Raw genomic sequence first — 25,842 nt, 5'->3', positions numbered from 1 at the left:
TGGCTCCTCCACGGAGCTGCTCATTGGGGGACTTCTTTGGCTCCGCCTACGAAACCCAGCCAATCGGCCTCAAGAGCAGGAGGATTGTGGGAGGTGGAGAGGCTTGTGTGGGTGAGAGGCTTGTGGAAGCCGGTGGTGGCAGTTGGGCTCTGAGGGTTTTTTCCTGAGGAGCTGTTTTGCTTGGCATTTGTAGTTCTAAAAAGAAAGTTAGTTTCTTTTGACAAGTGGCTCCTGAATTGTGCCCAGGTAGACTGCGGCACAAGGCAATAAGTAAGACAGGATGGCAGAAGTAGAGACATCTTAATAGTTTAAGATTTTGGTTCAAAAATCACCAATAAAAGAAGCAATCTTATATGACAGAAGTTTTTCAAGAATGAAAACTTCAGTTCTAACCCTTCACTCTATGTCTGTCTCTAACTATAGGGAAATTTTTTAAAAAAATGTTGAACAATGGTTTTGAATTATATGAAAGGTAAAAGTATAAATAAACCTAAATGGACTTAGGCTAAAGAAGTTAGAATTTTACCTGATGAAGTTTATGATGATTATAGGCCAATATTAAGATAGAAGTTTGACTATTTAAAGTGTCAACCCTAATTATGTGGAAAATAAAGGTAACTGATAGCTAAAATTCCTCAGGGGCTACCTCCCATCAGGAACTATGCAGGAAGATTCAACTAACAAGGGGAAATTATTATTCCTCTTCCACAGAAAGAAAAATGAAACTTAAAGGAGTAGTTAATTTGCCCCAATCAAATAGCTGCAATTAATACCCAGGCATTACTCCAAGGCTATGGCTACTAAAATCTGCACTTGCTCAAGTCTCATAAAATGGCATAACATTTGCACATATTATATTTGCAATTCTACATTATCCTGAAGAAAATTGTCTTTTACCTAAGTGTTTGGTTGAAATCTAGAATCTGAGGGATTGAAAACAGATATGGGAGGGAAAAAATGGCAGGGGATTAAAGGAAGTAATGCTCTGGGTACTATTATGTCTCTGCTTAGTTCCAAATGCACAGAACCTGCCAGGCCCAGAGCAAGCTGGGTTAGGAGGCCAACCCGGGAAGGTCCACAAGGCTATTCCTTGTCACTAAGTCTAGCCATTAATGGATACTCTAGCCTTGCTTCATCTGTGGTACAGGGAAGGGAAGCACTCTTCACTGAGGAAGGGATACAGAGGTCAACTAATAGGACACCACAAAGAAAAACCAGCCTCAGCATCATGGCCAGGGCCACACCATCATCCACCTGCCCCTCCCTATTTGGAGATTCTCCAACCAGCACCATTTTAGAAACGCCAGGTTTCACATTGTTTAAAATCCCAATGGCATTCCTCATAGAAATAGAAAAAGCAATCATGAAGTTCATCTGGAAAAAATAAGAGAAGCAGAATAGTTAAAGCAATTCTTATCAGGAAGAGTCAGGCAGGTGGCATCATTATACCAGAACTTAAACTATACTACAGAGCAATAGTAACAAAAACAGCATGGTATTGGCACCAAAACAGACTGGTAGACCAATGGTACAGAATAGAGGACACGGTAACTAACCCACAAAATTATACTTATCTTATATTAGACAAAGGTGCCAAAAACATGCACTGGAGAAAAGATAGCCTCTTCAACAAATGGTGCTGGGAAAACTGGAAATTCATACGCAACAAAATGAAATTAAACTCCTATCTCTCATCATGCACAAAACTCAACTCAAAATGGATCAAGGACATAGGAATTAAATCAGAGACCCTGTGTCTAATAGAAGAAAAAATAGGCCCTAATATCCACCATGAGGGATTAGGCCCCAACTTCCTTAATAAGACTCCTATGGCACAAGAATTAAAACCAAGAATCAATAAATGGGATTCAAAGTAAAAAGATTCTTCTCAGCAAAAGAAACAATCACTTAGGTGAATAGAGAGCCTACAGCTTGGGAGAAAATATTTACCACTCACACACCAGATAGAGCACTAATCTCTAGAGTATATAAAGAACTCAAAAAGCTAAGCACCAAAAAAAACAAATAACCCAATCAATAAATGGGCCCAAGGACCTGAACAAGTACAAGGACCTCAACAGACACTTCAGAAGAGGATATATAATCAATCAACAAATATATGAAAAATGTTCATCATCTCTAGAAATTAGAGAAATGCAAATCAAAACTACTCTAAGATATCATCTCACTCCAGTCAGAATGGCAGCTATTATGAAGACAAACAATAATAACTGTTGGTGAGGATGTGGGGAAAAAGGTACATTCATACATTGCTGGTGGAACTGCAAATTGGTGCAGCCAACATGGAAAACAGTATGGAGATTCCTTGGAAAATTGGGAATGGAACCACCATTTGACCCAGCTATCCCTTCCTCTGTCTATACTCAAAGTACTTAAAAACAGCATACTAGGGACACAGCCACATCAATGTTTATAGCAGCACAATTCACAATAGCTAAACTGTGGAACCAACCTAGATGTCCTTCAGTAGATGAATGGATAAAAAATGTGGCATATATATACAATGGAATATTACTCAGCAATAAAAGAGAATAAAATCATGGCATTTGCAGGTAAATGGATGGTGTTGGAGAAGATAATGCTAAGTGAAGTTAGCCAATCCCCCAAGAAACAAATGCCGAATGTTTTCTCAGATATAAGGAGACTGATTAATAGTAGGATAGGGAGGGGGAGAATGGGAGGAATAGATGAACTCTAGTTAGGGCAGTGGGGTGGGAAAGTGAGGGAGGGGGCAGGGGGTTAGTAAGGATGGTGGAATGTGATGGACATCATTATCCAAAGTACATGTATGGAGACACGAATTGATGTGAACACACTTTATATATAACCAGAGATATGAAAAATTGTGATGTATATGTGTAACAAGAATTGCAATGCATTCCACTGTCATTTATTTTTTAAAAATTCAAATAAAAAATTTTTTAAAAGGGCATTTTTCACTATTCGTTGTTAATTAATTTTGTCTATGTCCTAATATGGTCTATCCTGGTCTCTATGGGGGATTAGCTCCAGAACATCCGCAGATATCAAAATCTGCAATTGCTCAAGTCTCATAAAACGGCATAACATTTGCACATAACCTGTGCACATTCTCCCATATACATTAAATCACCTCTGGATGGCTTATAATACATGATACCAGGTGAATACCATGTGAATAATGATCATGTTATATTGTTTAGAGAACAACGATAAAGAAAAAGTCTAACATGTTCAGAATTTTTAAAAAACATTTGCTGTCTGAGTTTGGCTGAATCTGCTGTGAACTCTATTATTAGAACCATTTATTCTTACTCCTAAAGGTGAGAGATCACTGAGGTGTTACACTCATATAAACAAAGGGAAGTGGACGTGGAAACCCTATGACATGAAAAGCATGGACAATAAAAACATCCTTTCAAGTCACTTTTAAAGATGATTCTCTGTAGTATTGAGAAAGCAATATCGAAGGGAGCAATGTTGACTAACAAACCAACTGAAAAAGACGCTGCTCAGACCAGTTTACAAAGGAGCAGCGTGCGGCGTCCTCCTACCTGCCTGGTGCGCAGGGCTTCCTGCATGTCTCCGTCCAGCTCCGCGAGCTCAGAAAGGGTGTGCTCCAGGTCAGCTGTGATCAGTTCCTTGGCCTTTGTGAATTTCTCCTTCTCCTTGCTACTCAGGGCCCTCATGATTCTCAGGCTGGACTGCACCTCTTCCTGGTGGATCTGGATCTTTCGGATTTCCTCCTGGATGTCCTGGAGGCTGAGGTCCAGGCACACGGGCCCAGTGAGCTCGGCCTTCACCCTGCGCAGCCAGTCCAGGGAGCGGCTCATCTCCGTCTGAAAGTCGATGCTCTGCACCATTCGGCTCTCACACTCTGCCACCGTTTCACCAATGCCAGTGGTCAGGAGTTTCAGCTCCTCTTGCCACGACTGGATCTGCTGCTTGGCTCTCTCATAGGCCAAGGGATCCAGCTGTGGAACCAGGTCCTCCAGATGCAAGGCCACTCGCTTCAGCAGGATCCCTGAGTCCTGCAGGCTTCCTGCCAACGAGTGGTACGTTTTGAGCTTCTCCTCTGCAGGCAAAGTCTCCTCGTTCACTTTGGTCTGCTCTGTTTTCACAGCCTCCAGCTGTCTCTCCAGCTGTTGGCACATCTTTTCGTGTTCTTGGTAAGCGCTCGTGGTGTCTTCCAATAAGCTGACCCTCTGTTCTGTTTGTCGCTTCAGCCTGTGATACATGGCGACCAGGTCCAGCATCTTGTCTGGCTGCCAGGGCTGACCTGTGCTACGGAAACTCTCTTTCTTCTGGTTCAGTTCATCCAGCGCCTCCCCAAGGCCTGCCACCTCGCCCAGCAGGACTCTGCAGCCCTCCTGAAGAGACAGACACTCTTCAGAGGCCAGGTCCGTGGGAACTTTCTTCATCTTCAAGAACTGATCTTCCAGCTCACTCAGAGACTGGGTGGTCAACTCTATCAGGGAAGCGTATTCTTTCCGAGCCAGAATTGCTTCCTGGACTTTATAGTACTTGTCTTTAGCCAAGGCAACGATGACGTTGAATTGTTGGGGCAGAGCATGAAGCTTTTCGCTCAGGTAGGAATGATCTACTTCATTCAGCGATGGTAACATGGCCTGCCCGGTTCTCTGGAGTGTAAGTAGAAGATTTTCATATTCCGGAGATTGTTCAAGAATATGTTGGTATTTGTCCAGTTGTGAATGAAGCTCCGTGCTCTCGTTCATGAGATTGATTTCAGGAAATGTAACAATATCTGCTTGTTTTAGCCAGTGGCAAGCTTTATCGAAATCCTCCTTAAAATGCTTCCTTGAAACTAAATTCTTCTCCAGTTCTTGTAAACGATGTCCACATTTTTGCAAAACATTGTCATAGACACTCTGCAATTCCTGGAGCTTACCCAGCACCTCGCCCTTTTCCTGCTCTGTGACTCCTTTCATCAATTCGCGACCCTGGGCCCAAAGTCCAGTGACTTCGTTCTGGTAGGTTTTGAGGCTGGCTTGTGCGCTCTTGCATGTTTTCACTTGTTTGCTCACGTCATCCGGTAACAGGCAGATGTGTTCACGGAACATGATCTTCCGCTCGTGTTGCTGGATTTGGCTGGTGGCCTGGAACACTGCCATGAGAAACTGGGTTTTCTCAGACAAGGCCTTGTTCAAGTACTTTCTTCGCTGGCCTACTAGGTCGCTCAGACAATTCACGTGTTTCTGTGCATCCGAAAGTGCCTTCTGGACCACCTTCCGCTCGTTGAGGCCAAGATCAGCCATCACCCGGTCGGCGTCCTTGGTGAGCGATTTCAGGAGCATCTGTTTGGCCTCCAGCTCGCTGCAGATGGCCAGGTGATCCATGAGGAGGTTCTGAGCCATGTCCGGAGGGGGGCTCTGCTTCAGGGCCTCAGCAATGTTGGGCTGCTGCTCTTCTGCCCACTCCATTAGCTCCTGGAATCGGGACTGCACCACGTTCAGCTCCTCCAAGTTGGTGACAGACACTTGGATTTTCCTCTTCACAAGGTCCTCGAGCTGAAACCATCGCTGTTCAAAGTGACTCGTCTGTTCTTTGACCAGTTCTTTGTCATCTAAGTTCAGATGCTCTATCATCTTCTTTTTTTGCTCTTTGAGGTCCTCGATGGCATGTTTTCTCTCCTGCAATGCCAATGCCAGCTTGTTCAGAGCTTCCAGGTGGACAGCCGTACTCTCGGCGTCGGATCTGTAAATATATGGAAAGATCTAAGAGTGAAGTTCTTCACACCAGTTATCTTTCACCATTCTCTCTAAGTGGATGTTCTTAGGATCATCGTGAGTACTCAGTTTAGGGTTATCCACAGAGGGGCTATAATTATTTTGGAAGAGAAGTCTCATTCATCTTTTTCTATGTCAACACTTGAGTCCAATCAAGTTTCTTAAGTGCTTCTCCACTCTCCTTTTCCAATCACATCTGCCAGACGTATTTCCTACCCTCCCTGCTCTTGGTACTGGGGATTGAACCCCAGGGGTGCTTTACCACTAAGCTACAGGCCCAATTCTTGTTATTTTAAAATTTCAGACAGGATCCCACAAAGTTTCTGAGGTTGTCCTCAAACTTAGAATCCTCCTGCCTCACCCTTCAGAGTTGATTACAGGTATGCACCATATGTTTGTAGCTTTCTCTGTCTCTTAACAACTCTGCAGAATTTGCATAGTAACCAAATGATATGTGTAATATTAAACATTAAGACACACATTTTTGAAAATGGCATTGAAAAATAACAAGTGATTCATGATTTATTTACTTTCTTATGAGCATAAGATTCAGTGATCCAAAGAACAAAAAGCATGCTAGATGGTACCCTCTGTTAGATTTGACCAGCAGCTCTTAGAGCTACTTAGTTGTGTACTTAGATATTTTTGTACAGTTAGGTACTTAAATATTAAAAGTCTCTGAAATAAGTATAAAATATGAAGAAGTCTCTTCCTCTTGATTACAAAGCATACCAAAGAAGGTGTAATGTTATAATCTTATTTATAAAATGATCAGCTCTGAAACATGAGATGCTGGGGTTGGGAGGCAGTATGGAAAGTTCTATGTTGGACACAACAGATCTGAGGCACCTGCAGGCCCACTGAAACTCAGAAATGTGTGTATGCTTTTACTTTTGGTTTTTGCAACTATTGATTTATATAACCCCAGAGACCAATAAAATGCTGACTATCAGGGAAAAGTAAACAAATCAGAAAATAGTATAATAAAATAAATAAGCAAGCACAATAAGAAAATCCCAATGATTTAAGTAGGCAGTTTTCATTCTCATGAGCCAACAAATCTTGACAGAAATAGTGCAAATTTTTATAGTTTGAGTGTTCAAAATTGTTTAAGCCAGGTGCAGTGACCTATATCTGTAATCCCAATGGCTCAGGAGGCTGAGTCAGGAGGATCCCAAGTCCATCAAAGTCAGCTTCAGCAATTTTGTGAGGCCATAAGCAACTTAGCAAGACCTTGTCTCAAAATGAAAAATTTTGTAGCCTAGGGTAAAGAGTCTCTGGGTTCAATCCCCAGTATTTTCTCCTCAAAATTGTGGGAATGGTTTTCATATAACAACACAAAGTGTCTGGCAGGAAAGAATCTTATATTTCACACAAAAAAAACTAAGAGAAGTTCAGTTACTTCAGAATCTCAAAGGACACAAATTAAGTGAATTTTGATTGTTAACTGATTTCTAGAATGTAACCAAATTTGACTGACTCATGTAGATGTATTACTTTACAGACTTGAATAGAAACCTCTGGAGTATACAGGTTGAAGAAGTGTTAACTTCAAAAATTCTTAGATAGTAGCCCCACAACTGGTAATTAGACAAAACTAGAAGTATTCTTGGAATATTTCATAAGGTCACAGAATAATATTCTTTGAAGTCACTGAGAAAAGTAATGTTTTTTCTAAACAACAAAACATTTCAGTTTTGCTCATAAGGAATTAATATTAACCTAGTAAGCTGTGAGTCTATATCCATATGACAATGTTAGGTTCACAATGATGTTTTGCCAATACTGATAATGATAGACAATGATGTTAAAAACATAAATAAGACATTTTAAATGTTTATAGAAATTAAGAAAATTCTGATTTAGCATTACGGTGGCCCAAGGGAGGGTGCCTGTCACCTGGCCAAGCTATCCCATTCCGTGGTAAACTTTTCTAAGAAGGCTTCAACAACATTCATACGGTCGTGGTAATCTCTTGTCCGCTGAAGGTCCTGTTCCCTCTGCGTGCAAAGCTTGTCAGACTGAAGGCACAGATCCAGCCACTGATCATTCAGGTGGCTGACTTCTTTGTGTTCTGGAGACTCCTGGTTCTTTGTTAAGTTATTCACCTTGTCCAAGATGGCACCCACTGATGCCTCTTTGCACTGCAGTTGCTTCATGAAATCCTAAAGGAAACCAGAAAAAGTAGGTTGGGTGTAACAGACCCTCCCAAATATCAGAGTTAAATGTGGACATGACACCTCGAAACATTTGAAGTTCTTTAATATGAAGAAAACTGGAGATAAAATCTGAAACGTACCTTAGCTCTTTATGAACACAAATTCCCAATTGTATAGGAAGCAGACACTGTGCTACTTTCTTTTATTGTGTTGTTTTGGGAAGTGTAGAGGAAAACTGATAAATATGAAACAATCTTATCATTTCTAAAGAGAAAAGTAACTTACTTTGAACTTAGACCTCAGTTTTCTTAATAAATTTTTAAAAGTTCGTGCTTTGGGGGAAAAAAAGAAATCTAATTGATGTTATCCCTGATCTTTTGTCTGCATTTGCAAACAATGTTCCAGTAGAATATATGTGTGATTCATAGTTATAGAGAAAAAATAAGTCTTAAAGAGTTTGTAGAGATGCTGACCCTTCCAATCAATTACTATGTTTATAACAATGTTCTATTATAATTTAAATCATACATAATAATATGATATTTATATTACATTTTAATTAACTGATAGGTTTATTATCCTAAAACTTTAGCAATATTGTGATGAAAATATAAAAAAATATAATTTCCTGTTTGTTTAGTAGCGAGCTCTTCTGGCTCTCCAGGCTGAATGACAGATGTTAACTCAGGAGGAAGGTGTAGAATGAACATCTCCTGATGAAATGGCCATTCACTGCAAGAGTATATGTGAATGTTTGCTTTCTTTCTTTCTTTCTTTCTTTCTTTTTTTTTTTTGTTTCTTGTCTTTCCTTTTTGAGTTTGGCAGGTCTCACCATGTTGCCCAGACTGGCTTCAAACTCTTGGGCTCAAGTGATCCTCTCATCTCAGCCTCCAGATTTGCTGGGACCACAGGTGCCACCACCTTGTCTGGCTTATGAATGTAAAATTTCTGATCAGTCTGTCCCTGGCACCAAAGGAAGGCTATTTGACTCTGTCTTATTCCTTAAGTAGCTGTAATGATATTTAAGGATTGGCAGATACCAAGGCATACTGACGTGAATGCTTAAACATTTTGTCTTTCTACCAGCTTGGCCTCCTTAATCTCCCCTGGAGACAAATCAATTCCCACCTTTACTTGGGAAACCATGTTCTGTGCAATATTGAGCTCCAGCTCAGAGTGCCTTCTCTTCATATTCTGCAGTTGCTGATCAGCATCCTGAAGATAAATCCAGAGCTCAGCTTTCAGGTGCTTGATTTCTTCCCAGCCCTGTGTTAAGTTCTGTGCCTGGACCAGTCTTTGCTCAATCTCGAGAAAACACACGGTTACAAGTCAGCAGCCATAAATAGTCACATGTGCTCAAAGAACCAGAGTAGCAAGTCCTCAACAGGTGTATGTGCAGAGCCTGCCACACAGACTTGTGTGTGCATGTGTGTTCACATGTGGATAAACCCAAAAGCCTTCTTTAGTTGCTTTAAGAAAAGCAGATTTTCTTTTAGATTTAGAGTTTCTAAAGAATGTAAATGTCCAAGAGTTTTGCCACACGATTTTAGTCAGTGTTGTGAAGCTCCAAGAAATTTCCAAGAATTTATTAGCTCTAAAGCTGTGTTCATGGTTTTCACATTGGGCCTTTCAGTAGACACACCGGTTTGATTCATGAATTCAGTGTTGGGGTTTATTAGAAAACATTTATATTATTATCTATTGTACATTTTTTTCCACCTTGCAAAACACTGAGTGGCTAATATTTTGGATATTTCTTTAGATTCACTTTGCTGGTTTTTGAAATTGTATAATTTGTTTCAATCAGTCATTTCTATTAAAAATGTGAGCTATATATCTTTCATAAGGCTTTAAAGACAGGTTAATTTTACTACAAAGAGACACTTATTGTTTTAAGATTTTTTAATTTGAATTATCTTGTAGTTCTCTGAATATTTAATAAGTACAAAAAGCAAGTCTTTTTTTCCTCTTTCCCCTGAAAGTGTTGCATTGAAGTGTTGAAGGCTTGCAAGGGCAGTGGCCATGAGCATGTGACTCTGTGCTGCCCTCTCTCTGTTGTGGTTGGAACTGCTAACTCATCACAGTACTTTCCCCTTTGGCCAGACAGTTTTAGAATCCTTCTCACACTACTGATAGCTATTACCAATAAGTCAGAAGGGTTGGAACAGATGGCATGCTCTTTGGCATCCCTGATCCATTAAAGTCAAGTCAAAAGGCCCTTCATATTAAATATTTCCTAAAGAAATATATGGAAAAGGACAAAAAGCATGGGAAAATAGGGAAAAGAGAAGGAATGGAACAGAGAAGAAGGGGCTAAGGATAGAAGCTGAATGGGACCAACTGATGATTGAGTTGTGTGTCATCAGGTAAGTGTGCTTACGTTCTATGACTTGATCGAAGTTCAAATATCTATTTATTATAATGTATAGGAGCACCAATAAAAGAATAACCCAATAGATATATTCTTTAAACCATGTTTACCATTCAAGCAAGAGGATGCAATAAAATAGACAAGTAAATGCAGTTTTAATTTCTTTACCATTTGCTCTGTTTGTTGAATGTCTTTTGCTGTGGTTTTCACTGAAGAGTTGGACAAGTCACACATGGAGCAAAGGAGATCCAAGTAGGTCCTCGCCTGCTCTTGCAAAGCTCTGAAGTGTTTGACCTGCAAAAAGGCAACTGTCAGAGTGGAACAGACTTGTACACTCTTAGGGAACAAATATTTGAATCACTGCTAATGTTTAATTGACATTCCCAAAATAATCTTGCCATACTCAGTGTCTTCACTATAGCCATGATATGTGTTAGGGACACACAGGAGAGAATTCAAACACATTGATGGTTCTAGTTGTCTACCATCTGCTTCTCGTTGTAATTAGAGATGTTTGCATGGTATAGGAAAGGGGGAAAACCAGACACCATTTTAATCTATCCAGGTTCTCTGCAGGAGCAGAGGTCAGCTAGGAGGGTAGGGCCCAAGTAACAGAGGCCCTTCCAGGGGAGTTGACCATACATCCCAGTTTTCTGGATTTATGCCTCTAGTCCAGAGACATGGTTCTTAACCTCAGAACTATTGACATTTGATGTCAATTACCTCGTCAACGCTACATCCTGTACATTGCAAGATGTTCAACAGAATTCTTGGCCTTTGCCAAATATAGGTCAGTAGTACCCCCACTATTCCCAATGATTGCCACCGAAAATATGTTCAGTCATTGGTAAATGTCCCCTGGGAACAAAGTCACCACTTCCCCGAAAGTCAAAAACCACTGTTCTAGTTCCACTGGATTAAGAAAAGAGGGCTTTTTATTATTTAAAAAGTTCCTTTTTGGAAAACAAATTATATAACCTGTCTATTCTTAGGACATGAGGTGACAGTGGTGGCTGAGGTGGTGGGAGGTGTCTCTTGGTCACTCCATAAATAGGGATAAGGAAGGAAAGCAATACTGATAGCAGGTTGTATGGTAAAAGGTCTGCCTTTTACCTATACACGAGACAATTTTGTCAAAGATGTCAATAATGGGGCATAATTTTTTTTTATTCTATCTCTGTCTTTTCCTTTGCACACCAAGGATTCCCTGAACAGACCATTCTCATGGAGATAAAACAAAGATCCATTTCCTACTAAGTCAGAAGTAGCACCTTTTTAAGTTCAATGTATAAATGAACTGTATTTCACTTCCAAGTGCTATCTTCAGTCACTAACCAGTGTGCAAAAGCACATCATGGACCTATGACCCAGGGACAGTTAGATATTCCCAGCAACATTTGCAAATGAGAAGAGTATAAGATATCAGAATTTTATTTTTGTCAATATATTTAATTTAAAGGAATACTGGTTTTATATAGTTTATACTGGGGATTTATATAGTTGGCCTAATTCCCAAAGCACTGGACATAGAATATGAATTATCAGTGCAGAAACAGTTACAAAGGAATTTTGCTAAAATTAACTTCAAAGGCACATCTGATAGTACTTTTCCCCATCCCTGCAATTCACATTTTATGCCTTATAAAATCATGTGGCACTCCAAATGAAATCAAGTCATTGTGTTATTCCTTGTGGTCACGTGGATCATGTTATCACTTTGTGGAGTGTTTCGCACAGAAGAGGTACTGAGGATACAAAAATACATCTTGAGACCACGGCCATTGTGATGCCACTAGTCAAAGGCTGAGGGCCAGGCTGCCTCTGCTTGAAGTCTTGAGCAGTGGCAATCTCCAGTCACCTCCGTACACTAGCCAACCACTAAGAGCCTGCTCAGTTTTTCATGAACACAGTAGCTGTCAAGGGAAATACTAATTTTAACAGAACAAAGACTGCACCACAGAAAACAAAACAAAACAATCCCTTCTTTGCCTTCAGTGCATCTGAGATGCAGATGTGTCTCTACCACCTCTTTCCTTCCCTGGCTGCTTTCAAGGGAGGGGCAGAGATTTAGAGAAACTGTGAGCAGGGATGGTGTACCACAGGGCCTCATTATCTGGAAGGATCAGAATCTGCCTGGGGTTGTAACTTATGCTGGAAAATATAGTAAATCATATCCTGTTCTAGCCAACGATCACTAGGATTAATATTTATTTCTACTCCTTTTATTTCTGTTTGGTTAACAAAGGAGAAAGATGAAGCATTGTTCTGGATTGTTCTGAATAAAAATACATTGGTAACAAAGAGCCACAAGACAAGGAAGGACTCAAGAAAACTCTCTGACTAGTGAAAAATAAGAATATTGTCCTTAATTCACTCTCCTTGACTCAAAGAAAGACATGTTTCATTTACTCAGATACCACTTTTTATAAAGTATAATATGTGAATTTATGTGAATATTTCATGACTTAAATAACATAAATCATTTAAGCCAGAAAGAATACTTTGGGTATGAAATTGGTAGACAGTCCTCTGTGGGGACTAAATGAATAAATGTATTACATTAATCTCAGTTAGTGGTAAGAAAATTAAATGATTTAATACCATTAATTCATAACTGGAAGCAATAAGGTTTATAACAAAATTCTTCTACAATATACTCCCATAAGGTTAATGCTGCATAGAAAAGCTGCTTAGTAAAAATCTTTTAAAAATGTTTCTGCCATATTCTGATGAATTCTTAGCAGTACAATTTTAAGCTTGCAGTATGTTCTTTTCACATGATGATAATTAACATTCCATTCATTCTTTATTCAGTAATCATTTACTAAGCACCTTGTTTATGTGGGAAAAAAAATCCCGTGGGAGAAGCTTGCATTGATTTTTCCATTTACATTCATTTTTGATATGACATTTGAATTTCATGAAAACCTTCAGAAATATGTGCAAAGCTGGTCCTTTGTGTGGGAAAGTGTCATATCCACAGATCCAACCAACTCCAAATCAAAAACTATTGGAAAAACCCAACTATGTACTGAACATGTACAGTTGTGCTTGGAACATGTACAGGCTCGTCGTTGATCCCAAACAATAGCATGTAACAACTGTTTACAAAGCATTTACATTGCTTTAGGTTTTATAAGGAATCTAGAGATGAAGTGGATAGGAGGCTGTTAGTAAGTGATATGCAAAGACTACACCATTTGACATAAGGGATTTGAACAACTGAGATTTTTATATCCTGAAATCAACCTTCTGCAGATACTGAGAAATGACTGTACTTGTAATCACTGCTCTACATAGAAGGAAACTGAGTCAGAGAAAGTGACTTAGATGTAGTCACCACACAGATTGTTTTGCAGAACCCATATCCCTTCTGCTCTGCCAGGTCCACACATCAGCATTATATCTATCTTCCTGGCTGGAACGTAAACTCAACTGGAGTCCACATCACAGCTTATCTAGACTTCTATAATCCTCGGCGCCAGCACAGTTTGTCACATAAAAGCACTTAATCTATTTTGATTGAATGTCTGAATGACTCATAAGAATAACAAACTTCCAGGAGTCTACTACCTGCTTAACGGCTTCAGTCCTGCTAAGAGGTGGCTGCAGGCTGGGTTTTAAGTCTGGCTGGACTGCAGAAAGCCAGGCCTGGCATTGCTGCAGAGTGTCTTGCCGGCTGACATGCTTCTGAAGTTCATGTTCCAAACTCTGGTACACCTGAAATAGAACAAGTCATTTGGGGGTATGAGAGCTGCTTTCTGTAGCCTAACACCATTGGCATTAAATGAGGTTCATGAGGCAGGTTTCATTTTCTCCCTGGGGCTGCCGACACCATATACATCTCCTGAAGTGAGTTGCGTATGTTCCAAAATGTTTCAAAATACAATGGACACCCCCCAGTTTGTCGTTTCTCAAACCATAAATCACAATGTAATGTGTTAATTAGGGGAAGACAACATGAGCAGTGCTCATGTAAGTATCCAAATGTGTTAGAATGCACACAGTCACTGAAGTAAAGTGTCATAAACACAAGTCAGAGGTTTCTTCAGCTTTGCCCCCTGTGTACAGCTATTATTCTTTTTATCTAAGCTAAGAACTAAAAGCAAAAATAAAACACCATCCGAAGAAAAAATAACCAATATTTCTCATCATGTGAGGCTTCTGGCATAGGGGTAGGATCAAACTGGAACAAATTATAACACAGGAGAGGAGGCAGTTTGATGCCCTCAATTCATCTTAGAAGCTATGTTCCAGAACCACGATAATCCAGAATCATTCATGCATTCCTACTACATCTAATTAATTAATTCACAAAAATTTAACCAGTTTTCACTTTATTCAAAAAAGATATTAGGAAATAATTATGTATATCCTTGAGATCAAGATGAAATAAATCTATGATGTTTTCTGAGCAAACTATTCTATTAAAAGAGAAAAGGAAAATAGAATATGAATTTAGACTGGCATTTCTTTCATTTTTGATACAATGGAACTAATAACCGATTGTCATTTTTCCTCTGTCATTAAATTCATCATTTTCATCTGACACTGAATCTTACCCTTATTTATACTTATTTTAAACAGAAATTAAAAGGACAGGTGTTATGTGCTCTATCATTTTGCAAACTTCAATTATGGAGTACAGATCTGACTATGTTCTTAGAGTTTTATCAGCTTTTTTGCATTTAAAGTATATGTCTGTCTTTCCAACATTTACTAGTGTTTTTTGAAAACTTAAATTGTAACCCTAATGCAAAAAAAAAAATCAAAAAAAAGAAGAAGAAGAAAGAAAGAAAAAGAAAAAGAAAACCACTGCTATAAAGTCAGGGCTCAATGTCCCTGCAGAATGAGTAAGTAAATGAACTCACCAGAAAGTTTCCACCTACCATCCTCTGACTTTTTTCTTCTCTCTCCTTTTCCCACTGTATCATTTGCAATTATCCTCTTTTGCTCTTAACTTTTTGAAAATGATTACTTCAAGTCTCAGAAGTCAATATCACTAGGACCATTTTTTTATCATGATAAACACAGATCATCTTCCCTATCATTCTGTCTCACTAGTTCTCACTGGCTAGCCCAGTAGCAAAAGCATATGGAAGGCCTTAGAAAACTTATAAAAACACCTTTGTCATATCATTTTAAATTGTTTAAATAATAGAAAGCAATTTATTTATTATACTAAATTTTTAACCCATCTTAGACTTATTTCTATAACATTGAAGATTGTGCTTTAGTGAAAATACACCCATTAAAAGTATAACTCAAAACTGATACTCCCTTTGTCAATTTCTAAACTAATACATAAGAATATTAGAGTATTAGAGCAGAACCCAGGCTGCACAGAATCACAAAAAATGATCGCAAAAATTATGAAATACATTTATTCTAGTGTTATGGAATAAATTGCAAGTTAGAAGAAAGTTTTGATGTATGCAAGTAAATAAAATCAAGAAAACGTTTAAGAAGTTTTCATAATTATTGTAATAAAGAGATTGTATAAAACTGAATGTCTGAAATTCACCACTTAGTAATACTGATCAAATGTATGATGTAAGTTTTCACACAGATATTATGAAACCTGTTCTCTAATTTCCTGTCTGGGGCAACACCAAAACTTTCCCAAGGACTGGGGCTTCTATTCTATTTGTGAAAACCGCTAGGCTGCACATCCTTTCTTATTTGTCACTGTCATAGAACGTTCTGTGGTGCTCACCCTCTGGGCTGTGCTGCAGATTGCTGAGTAGCTATCCCTTGTGCCCTGCAGGTGAGCATGCACATTCTGTTTCAGCTTTGCTTGCAGATGGTCTGCACATTGGCTGATCAAAGTGTCGCTTTTAATTTTAAGGTTGTCTAAACGTTCTTCGAAACCAGCAATTTCTTCCATCATTGCCTGCAAAAAACAAAAAAAACATAAAATTCAAAAAGAATTTTAGTAGTAGTTCGAAACAACCTGTTCATCAAAAGAAAGTTTAAGGTAACTACTTTCATCATGTAATAAACTTTTTGAAAGAGTTTTGCAATTTATCTTGGTTACATATTAACAAATTATAGAAAAAGCACATGTATTTCTGCAGGGATACTTTCATAGGGAATGAAGAAGAAATTTAAAGACTAGAATGTGTTCATGGGTGGTCCCAGAGAGATCTGTTCCACAGTATTGTTAATAGATAATGGGATGGCCATCCATTTGTCAAATCTACCAATTATACTTCTTGGTATTTTTATCTAAAACAAACTAATTATTATTTAATCTAAATTTCTTGGTACTGGGGATTAAACCAAGAACCTTGTATATGCTAGGTATGTGCCCCACCACTGAGCTGCATCCTCAGTGATTTATTTAATAATGTAATATATTTAATATTTAATAATAAATTTATATAGTATCTAATTTACATCTAATAATATTTATATTAATAGAATAGCCCTTATACTTACAATTTATTGAGCACCTCTTATAGCCCCAGAATTATTTATAAGCCCCAGTAAATGTGTATTGTCATTGTTACACAGATGGGGAGACTGATGCACAGAGACTTCATAGGACACACTCAAGGTTACACAGCAGTCACTGTCAGAGTCCCTAGCTTCAGACAAAGCTCTCTTGGATTCTACCTCACACCATCATACACCCACGTATTCTCTAGTGAGCGTTCTCACAGGTCATTTGATGAGTCAACTTTTTAAAATCCAATTTTAATTTCCTTATTGCTACAAAAAGGTAATGACAAGTGACACACTCCAGCACAGGATTTCCTGGTTTGATACATCAATATGCCCAAGGGGAACTCCAGTGGTTCCTCAGCAGTGCTGGGTCCGCCATTTTTTCCAACAGTGTTAGGTCAGTAGATTGCACACACCTGACTGAAAAGAAGCAAGTTGGGACAGAGCTACTACTTCATAAGGCTGCTGAAGGGATAGACCATCTACAAGGTTGGACCTCTTCAGTGCCTAACAGCATGTATTATGTACAGTAATTACTTTTCTATTCATATTTGTAAATAAAACCTCTACCTCTAACAGGGATGCTAAAGCCCAGAGAGGTTAACTGGCTTTCCTAGAGCCTACCACCAGATATTGACTACATCATGGCTAAATCAGATCACCATTAAGATCACCAATAATTTATTCCATAAAATTGTGATCATATGCCATAGGGTACATGTTATTACCAAAATGCATATTAATGAAGATAAGACTATCTCACTTCAGTGTTGTACTTTGTGGTTCACAAAATGCTTTCATGAGCATCATCTCTTATGACTATTCCAACAATTATGATATAAGCTAGAAACATCAATGCCTTTTCAACAATCTGTTCAGAAGTTGAATGCCAGGATTGAATTTTTCTTGATTCACCTGAGTATCCAGTTCAATTATCCTCAATAGTCAGACTCAGACTTCATTCTTTAGGTGCAGTTATTATAATCCAGTGCTATACCTGTTTGTTCATATGTGCACATGTGCATACATAACACACACACACACACACACACACACAGGACAGTTAAGTGCCCTGTGGTCAGCTCTTCAGACAACAGGTGTACCTTGTGGTGGGCCAGTTGCTGGGTAATCATCTCCAGGCTGCTGGTCTCCAGAAGATCAGGTGCCACCAACCTGCCAGACATCTGCAGCAGCCACTTTTCTACCTCTTGGAGCTCACTGTTGTAGTCTTCATGGTCTTTGACTTTCGCCTCCAGACTGAGTACATGCTCCTGTAAAACCAGGTGCCCATTAGAGATGACTTTCAAGAGAAAACCCACTCAAAACTGATTTGCATTTCAAAAACCCCAGGGCAATTCATAGGGTTGGCAGAGTTACTTATATCAGAAAACTAGGACTAGGAATGGGGCCGGGTATGTAGCTCAATGATGGAATGCATGTTTAAAACCTGAAAGGCCCTGGGTTTCATTCCCTGCTCCAAAACAGTAAATAAATGAGTAAAAAGAAAGCTATCAGGGATGGAAAAAATTAGTAAGACATTATGCAATTTAAATGCAGCTGATAAAAATACTTACCCATACTAGTTCTTAAAGCTATCTAACAGAGAAGGAGATGCTAGGGATCACATTTTGGCAATTATACATTCTTTTTTTTTGTGTGTGTGGTGCTGGGGTTTGAACCCAGGGTCTTGTGCATACTAGGCAAGCACTCTACCAACTGAGCTATATCCCCAGCCCAATTATACATTCTTATTGAATCCGATCTCCCCTTACCTTTCCCATGCTGCAGAGGTCCTGGTAATCACCTTGAAGTTTATCTATTTTGTCCTTTAAAGTAACATCATGTACCAGTTCCAGAAGAGCTTCACCTTTCTCTCTCACCGAGTTGACTGATGGTTCATGGGACAGCACCATTTGCTGTAGGGACTTGAACAAGTAAGAAAGAAAAACCAGAGTCAGCTCACATACCTTCGGAACACTTGACATGACCCACCTCACAGAAAGACCTGATGTACACATTGTAAATCAGGAAGTCTAAATCACCAAGGAGGGTGTGGCTCGTCAGGGATAACACAGGGCTACACAGAGGCAGAGCAGGACCTCAGACAGCCCTTCAAATGTGGAGAAGAGATTATGGAAAAGAATTAAGTCTGGCTGAATTTAACATATTTTCTATTTTTCCTACTTCATTCCTTTCAGCAGAGAAAAGAAGAAAACACAAAAGAAAGCAAAACATACAACAGAGTGAGACCTACTATCTTTTGATTTTGAGGTCATGAAGTCTGTTCCAGCATAGTTTAGACGTGGCATTAGGGAAATGGATTCCAGCCTTGATCATGCTGAGACGGGTTGAAAGTGCTATTTAAACATTTCAGGGATTTGGTGTGGGGATGGGGGAGGAGGAAGGGCTGTGGTAATTATGTGGCATCTTCCAAGAGAAGTGCTAGGTTTGATGGTGAGGTCGCCGTAGAAATAGACATATTGGTTGGAGATGTTTGCGTACGCTTCCAAAGCTTGGCAGGAAGCTAACACTCTGTAATTCTTACAGACCATCACTAACTCATTCAGGCCTTCAAAAACACAAATTATTTACAGACAAGCTTTGCCAATTGCTCAAAAATTTGAGCAGATGAAATGTCTGTACCTATATCATATATTTTTTTTTCAAAATTTTCTAAGGTGTTTAGCTACAGTTGGATAGGTAGAACTTATTATTTTCAGATATGATATCCCATTTTTCAATTTACAGGCCAGCTTCAAGGCCTTCAATACCAAAGGATGAGTGACAGCCTTTGTTAAGGTCTGTAGACAAGTCAAAATAACACGTGGTATTTTGCCAGAGGAATGTTAGAGTTCATAAACAAGTCTGGATGGTGCCTGGCAAAATGCCAGAGGGAGTGGTTTGAGAAGTAACAAAAGTGAGCTATTAAGTGTGGAGATTCCTTATTGGTTGACTGATGTATCTAGTTTATGCTAATTAAGATAAGCTGTGCAAAATGTATAAATAGCTCTGTTGTCCTACAATAAACGGCTCCCTCTCCTGCTGTATCAACGTACACAAATTGTTCGTTACCCCCCCCGCAAGCCTTCACAGGGGACAGGTAAAATTTATAAGTACAGGGTCCTGATGACAGCAGATTTATCTGGAGGATCCCCATACCTGGGTCACGCTATCAGGTATAGGGATCCTCCAGATAATTCTCCATATATTGATTGTCACAGTCAATAAACTGATAGTTCAAACTTTTGGATATCGGATTCCTGAATGGGAAAAAATAGCTCCAAGGCAAGGTATTTTAGTTAAATAAACTCACTCACTACAACGACATCACTGGCCACTAGTGGAACAGAGCCATCAGGGAAGCTATCAGCACCGTCGGGGAGATGCACATCTGGAATCACCTCCCCCCCATGGGGACCCACAAGCCCTCCACCACATCTGCCCGTGGCAGCCGGGCACTACCTTGTATTTGGACAGCTGAGCTTTTTTCTCGTACAGTTCCATCTTGGGCTCCTGAGGAACACGTAGGACTTCCTGGTACTCTGCGGTCCACCGGGCCAGGGCTTTACATTTATCTGAGAATTCCTTTGCTAAGTGAAGACCTTTCTCCAGGGTCATGTGCTCTTTCCGAACAGTGCTGGTCAGTTCCTTCAATTGCTCCACGTGGTCATGGATCTCTCTTCTTAATGTCTCTACGTCACCGTTCTCCAGATACTTAGCAGCCCTCTCACCTTTCTCTCTGGCTGATTTTAGCAAACTGTGGCCTTTCTCCATGTCTTTTAACAAAACCTGCAAAAGTCAGTGAATAGAAAGCAGATACAGGTAGTCTAGTTTCTTTCCTCTTAAAGAAAAGGCTTTTAAGTCCCATTTTTTTGTTCTTCTATATCCTCTTAAAATAAATTTCTGAGGTCTGAGCTGTCAGGAATCAGAAACTCTCTTTTCATTTCTTTAATAGAATTTTTTTATTATTATTTCTAAATCAAAGACTTAAAAAAACAAACAAACTTGTGGTGCCCTTATTCTCAGCAATCTCCATAGGGGTCTGAGTTAAAACTATTTGTTAAGGCAAAAAACCATAACAAATCATAAATTTGAGACAGATGTTTTTCTCTCTTAATAGTCAAGTGACAAACTGGAATTTAGTTTAAGACATTGTGGGCAGCTGTGTATATGTCATTTAGATATATGACACATCACAAATAATTGAAAGCCAGCTTTTAGTTTAAAGAGTGTTTAACCTTGGAGTTTTGGATGAAATGCAGAATCAGGATCATTAAATGTGTGGTCAGGATGAACACACGTTTCCGTTATCTACAAAGGGGAATGGGGCAGCAGGTGACAGGAAGAAGGTAAATCAGAGACAAACCTGAAGAATGTGTGCCTACCTCCAAGGTCTTCAACTTCTTCCCCATCATGGCTTTATCTACTTTATCAATTTTAGTCGCCACATTCTTGAAGTTTTTATGAGTAGAGCCATACCAATCGGAATAGGAACTGAGAGAGAATTCTGATTCCTCCAAACTCTGGATTTCTTCTTCCAGGAAGTTTATTTGTTCCTAGGAAAGAAAAAGAGAAATTGGAGCCACAAATGAAAGACCTGGGCCAGGGCCCCTGAGGATTGATGTGCATCTTACTGGATGGAGGCTGATGAGCGGAAGATTGGCTGGCGCCTCGTTGAGTAGCCGACAATGCACTCACCAGGACTTGGAGGAGCAGGGCCTGGTATCGGGAGGTCAGCTGTGTGGCCTGGCAGCCCATCCTGCTGTTCACATGGCTCTCGTCCAGGATCTCCTGTGCTCTGGCGCCCACTTCCTCCACCTCATCTCTGTGCCCCGCCACTTCATCGTGCCACTTCTGAAATGACAAAGAATCAGAGGGGAAGAGACTCACCCCCAGCCTTTGTTGACTAAGACAAAACCTATGAATATCTTCTTGATAAAGCATGATTTCAGCAGGTGTTTAGAATATATTGCAAGATATAATTTTGAGAACATGTTTTATATAATCTTAGTGAAAAAATTTGTCTTGCAACAAACAAGATGATAAAAACTGTATGCATGCTTCTGAGTTTGGGTACTTTTCTGCATGTATTATACTTCAGTTCAAAAACCTTTTTTACCCTCTTCTTATGACATTTTTATTACTGCATTTTAGTCATATGTAATATTGGGGGTTCATTTGGACATAATCATATGTGTATGGAATATTATTTGCTCCAATTCACTCCCAGTGCTTCCCCTTACCTTCCTCTTTTCTTTCCCCACCATGTTCCCCTTACTCTACTCTGTTGGTCTTCCTTCTATTAATTTGTAGCTTTTTAAAATTGGTGCTCTATATGTCTGCATAAGGGTGAGATTCACTGTGGAGTATTCATATCTGTACATAGCATAATTTGACCAACTTTATTCCACAGATTTTCCCTTTTTCCCATCCTTCTCTCCTCTTCCTCTCTCCCTTCTTTTCTATTCCACTGATCTCCCTTCTATTTTCATGGGATCTCCTTTTTACCTCTTATTTTTCTCTAGCTTCTGCATATGACAGAAGGCACTCAACCCCTGACTTTCTAAGTTGGGCTTCTTTCACTTTGCATGATCTTCTCGGGCTCCACTCATTTACTGGCAATGCCATAATTTCATTTTTCCTTATGGCTGAATAAAACTCCATTGTGCTTACATAATGCATTTTCTTTATCCATTCATCTGTTGATGAGCACCTGGACTGGTTCCATAACTTGGCTATTCTGAATTGTGCTGCTGTAAACATTGGTATGCTTGTTTCACTATAGTGTGCTGATTTTAGTTCTTCAGGATAAATACCAAGGAGTAGGATAGCTGGGTCATATAATGGTTCCATTTCTAGTCTTTTGAGGAATCTCCATACTAGTTAAAATACTTTTTAAAAAGTGAAGTGGTATATAAGTTTTATGTCATTTGTTGCATCTACATTGGTTATAAAAATGGTGAATCATAAAAAAAAATCCCATGGTATATGCATTATTTTAGATGTGAGCATGGAAATAGCATAAAAATTAGAATAAGACTAATGTTAAAGTATGAATATACCACATAAGAGCAATCTCACATTAGAACCAAAAACTTAAATGATTATCATGCTATCATTCATGTATTTTTGCAAAGCAAGGTAAAAATGCATGGGAAGAAAATACAAAATATTTCCATTAAACTATATCCTACCAAAGACTAATCTGCAAAATAATTACTGGAAGAAGAATGGTCCACTTATTTTAAATTTCTAGGCAAGCAGAAATTAATTTTGTGACATCTAAGCCTTGGACAAGCAGCTGCTAAATATCGTAATGAAACCAAATATGCAAGATTTAACAAGGATGAGACATTTCCACGAGTCCCACCTTCAACTGATGTAACTGTAATTCCTTGGTGGCTCGGTTAGACTGACGTCCGGTCCTGAGACTCACTTTCTCCTCCATTTTTTTTAGCCATTCATCAACTTGCTGGAACTTCTGCTCCATCAGCCTCAGCTTGTTCACTACGTTGTTGAACTGCATCCGGGTCTCAGACAGTCTGTGCTGGTAAGCCTGCCAGTCCTGCCGGAGCGACTCGAGCGCCCGGTCCTCTGCCTGGGGGATGCCTGATGGGATCACGTCCTCTCTGGTGTGCAGCACTGAATTGAGCAGTGCCTGTCCCTCTGCACAGTGCACTTGCAGTTCCTGAGGACCAAAGGTATGGCTGTCACTCCTCATATCTCACATTTGTGAGGGGTCAACCTGTGTCATCTCACCCAAGCCAACTGGACCAGCTTGAACCTCATGCCAGAAATAAATGATTTCATTCCAGGCTATAAAAAGTGTGTACCAAACACTGAATATTGTTTCCCAAGTTTGGAAAAAGATTCTGAAATTTTTCTAATTAAAATTATCAACATGTAAACCCCCTCCTCCAATTTTTCCAATCACCAGTTTCTGAATAAATACTTGAAATATGGGATGTGAGAGAATTTATCTAACTGCATGATGATTTGTACTATATTTGACTTTCCAGTTCACAGGCAAAACCACTCATGATTAAAGGACTATTGTTCAAAAGAATAACCTACTTTCATTACGGCTCATAATCAGCTTAGAGTGCCTGAGGCCTGGTGCTGTGACATTAAGTGAGCTCAGTGTTATACTTGTGGCTGAGAAAGGAACAATGGGTCCCCTTTTTGCTAAGGAAGGATCCTTGCCAGAGCTATACCCTAGGGAATGTTGTGGTCAAGAAAAGTTGGGTCTGGAGGCACACAAATCTGGGAGAGGTTGACACCTGCCCACCAGGTGTTCCAGGTACAAATATATTTCCTTCGCTCAGGCACAAGCCCCCAATTACCAAAGAGCATAAGCTCTAAGACTTGATTCATACTGAACTTGTAGCATAGCATAAACTCTTTAAGAAAGAAAAAAAAAATCTTGTATCTTTAAAGATGTTGGCAAAACAAGATGAAATACATTTATTTCTAGTCACACAAAAATTTAATCCATATTATCTCTTGATATGATCATCTACAGTAAAAGGAATTAAGTCAAATGTCTCCAAGAATGTTCAAGGTACCAACATATTTTGTAAACATATAGTATTATGAAAGAAGTACTTACTATTACATAGAACCATTTGAATTTTCTGTATCTGATCATTTTTACAGAAATATAGCTATTTCAAATGTTTCCAACTAATAGAACATTTTTCTTCAGATATAAAGTCACTCCTAGAATGATGTAATGTGACTATGTAGGTACACAGAAAAAGAACAACAATCTATATGGGAAAACTGTCATCCAAATGACCACAAATACAGTGATTGTGTTCCAAAATTCTTAGACTATGTCCAAGGTAGTTTTTTGTAATCTTTTTTCCTAATTCAAGGTCAGTGGATTTTTTATAAAAAGGGCCTGACAGTAAGAATTTTAGGCTCTATGGGCCTTTTGATCTATGCTACAACCGCTTTGCCAGTGCACCAGTTTTACAGCCGCAGATAGCACATGAAGGAAGGTGGTGGTGGGGTTCTAGAAACACTCGACTTAAAGCACAGACCTTAGAGCCAGGAGCTGGAGTGAACTGACCACTGCCCTGGTTTATTAAATATTCCTAGTATATCACCCTTCCTGTATATGATAAGATAGTTTAATCTATTAAACAAATCATCCTTCTCCAAGGCAAATTCTTATATTTCCAATATCTCAAGTATTTATGCTGACAAGAAAACAGTTTGATAGTTAGATATAGATAAATGTTCTATGACTCAAATTAGGGCTTTGGTTCACATAAAGTAACTCCTGCTTATGGGCCATGTTGCTGGCGGATCCCTGCACCACTGCAGGAGGACAGCAGGATCATGAAGAAGTTCTGTTCCCACCTGGAGCATCACAGTGCTCCACCACTGCTTCCTGCCTCTGTGTCCTCCATGCTTGTGAACATATGTAGTGACCCAAATGTGACAGTGTAAGAATTAACGATTGGGAAGCCAGAGGTTGGAGTTAGATTTGGGCAATTAATCTGACTGAAGTGCAATGTATTCTTCTGACCAGAAACAAGAGAAACATCTGGTAACTTGTTGGCCCAGTTCCTTTGCCTGTCCAGAGTGAAGTGCTGAGAGGGTTATTCACAGAAAACAGTCAACAGTACTCAAATAAATTACAGCAGCTAAGCCTGGAGGATTAGGACATCTTATTCTTTTAAGATAGGATGAATAAGACTCTTGAGCAAGCACACAAAATTGTCACCCTTCTAACTTCTATTTGTTTATTTTGCGAATAAACCAGATATTTAAATAAAGATTCCCTCTCTTGTCACTTAACCTGCATAATGACTTTGTAGCTGAAACTGTCAGGGTTCTCTTGGGCCTAAAGTCACATAATGAGGCAGGTCCTACCAAGGATGAGAGCTCAAACTTGCTATCCAAAACTTGTTCTCTTGACATCATACAACACCGAGACCCAACAGAAACAAAATTTTATATACCCATGATAACCATGAAAGCCCCTACTTTTCCATCTTGTCCAAGTTGAAGGGACATCTTTCCCAATTATGAACCAGTTCTAATCCTGCCTGACAGCTCGTTAGGAGGTTGTACACAGTACTGATGGGGCATGGAGTGGTCTCACTGA

The 25,842-nt window shown here is 39.3% G+C and overlaps 1 protein-coding gene across 15 annotated transcripts in view; it reads right to left on the bottom strand.

Annotated features, from left to right (window-relative positions):
- Positions 1 to 25,842, bottom strand: part of Syne1 (spectrin repeat containing nuclear envelope protein 1) — a 428,203-nt gene that overhangs the window by 169,841 nt on the left and 232,520 nt on the right. For all 15 annotated transcript variants that reach the window (XM_078018867.1, XM_078018877.1, XM_078018878.1 and 12 more), the window contains 12 exons: positions 23,095 to 23,412; positions 21,423 to 21,578; positions 21,110 to 21,280; positions 20,187 to 20,513; positions 18,497 to 18,649; positions 17,828 to 17,995; positions 15,994 to 16,170; positions 13,851 to 13,997; positions 10,446 to 10,571; positions 9,035 to 9,211; positions 7,647 to 7,912; positions 3,555 to 5,715 (listed from right to left, as the gene is read on the bottom strand). In XM_078018867.1, coding sequence (XP_077874993.1) covers positions 3,555 to 5,715; positions 7,647 to 7,912; positions 9,035 to 9,211; positions 10,446 to 10,571; positions 13,851 to 13,997; positions 15,994 to 16,170; positions 17,828 to 17,995; positions 18,497 to 18,649; positions 20,187 to 20,513; positions 21,110 to 21,280; positions 21,423 to 21,578; positions 23,095 to 23,412 — 4,347 coding nt within the window. The remainder of the gene's footprint in view (positions 1 to 3,554; positions 5,716 to 7,646; positions 7,913 to 9,034; positions 9,212 to 10,445; positions 10,572 to 13,850; positions 13,998 to 15,993; positions 16,171 to 17,827; positions 17,996 to 18,496; positions 18,650 to 20,186; positions 20,514 to 21,109; positions 21,281 to 21,422; positions 21,579 to 23,094; positions 23,413 to 25,842) is intronic.

This window comes from Ictidomys tridecemlineatus, chromosome 8 (genome assembly GCF_052094955.1).
Source record: "Ictidomys tridecemlineatus isolate mIctTri1 chromosome 8, mIctTri1.hap1, whole genome shotgun sequence".
Lineage (NCBI taxonomy): Eukaryota > Metazoa > Chordata > Mammalia > Rodentia > Sciuridae > Ictidomys > Ictidomys tridecemlineatus.
This window is presented reverse-complemented; position numbering and strand designations above follow the sequence as displayed.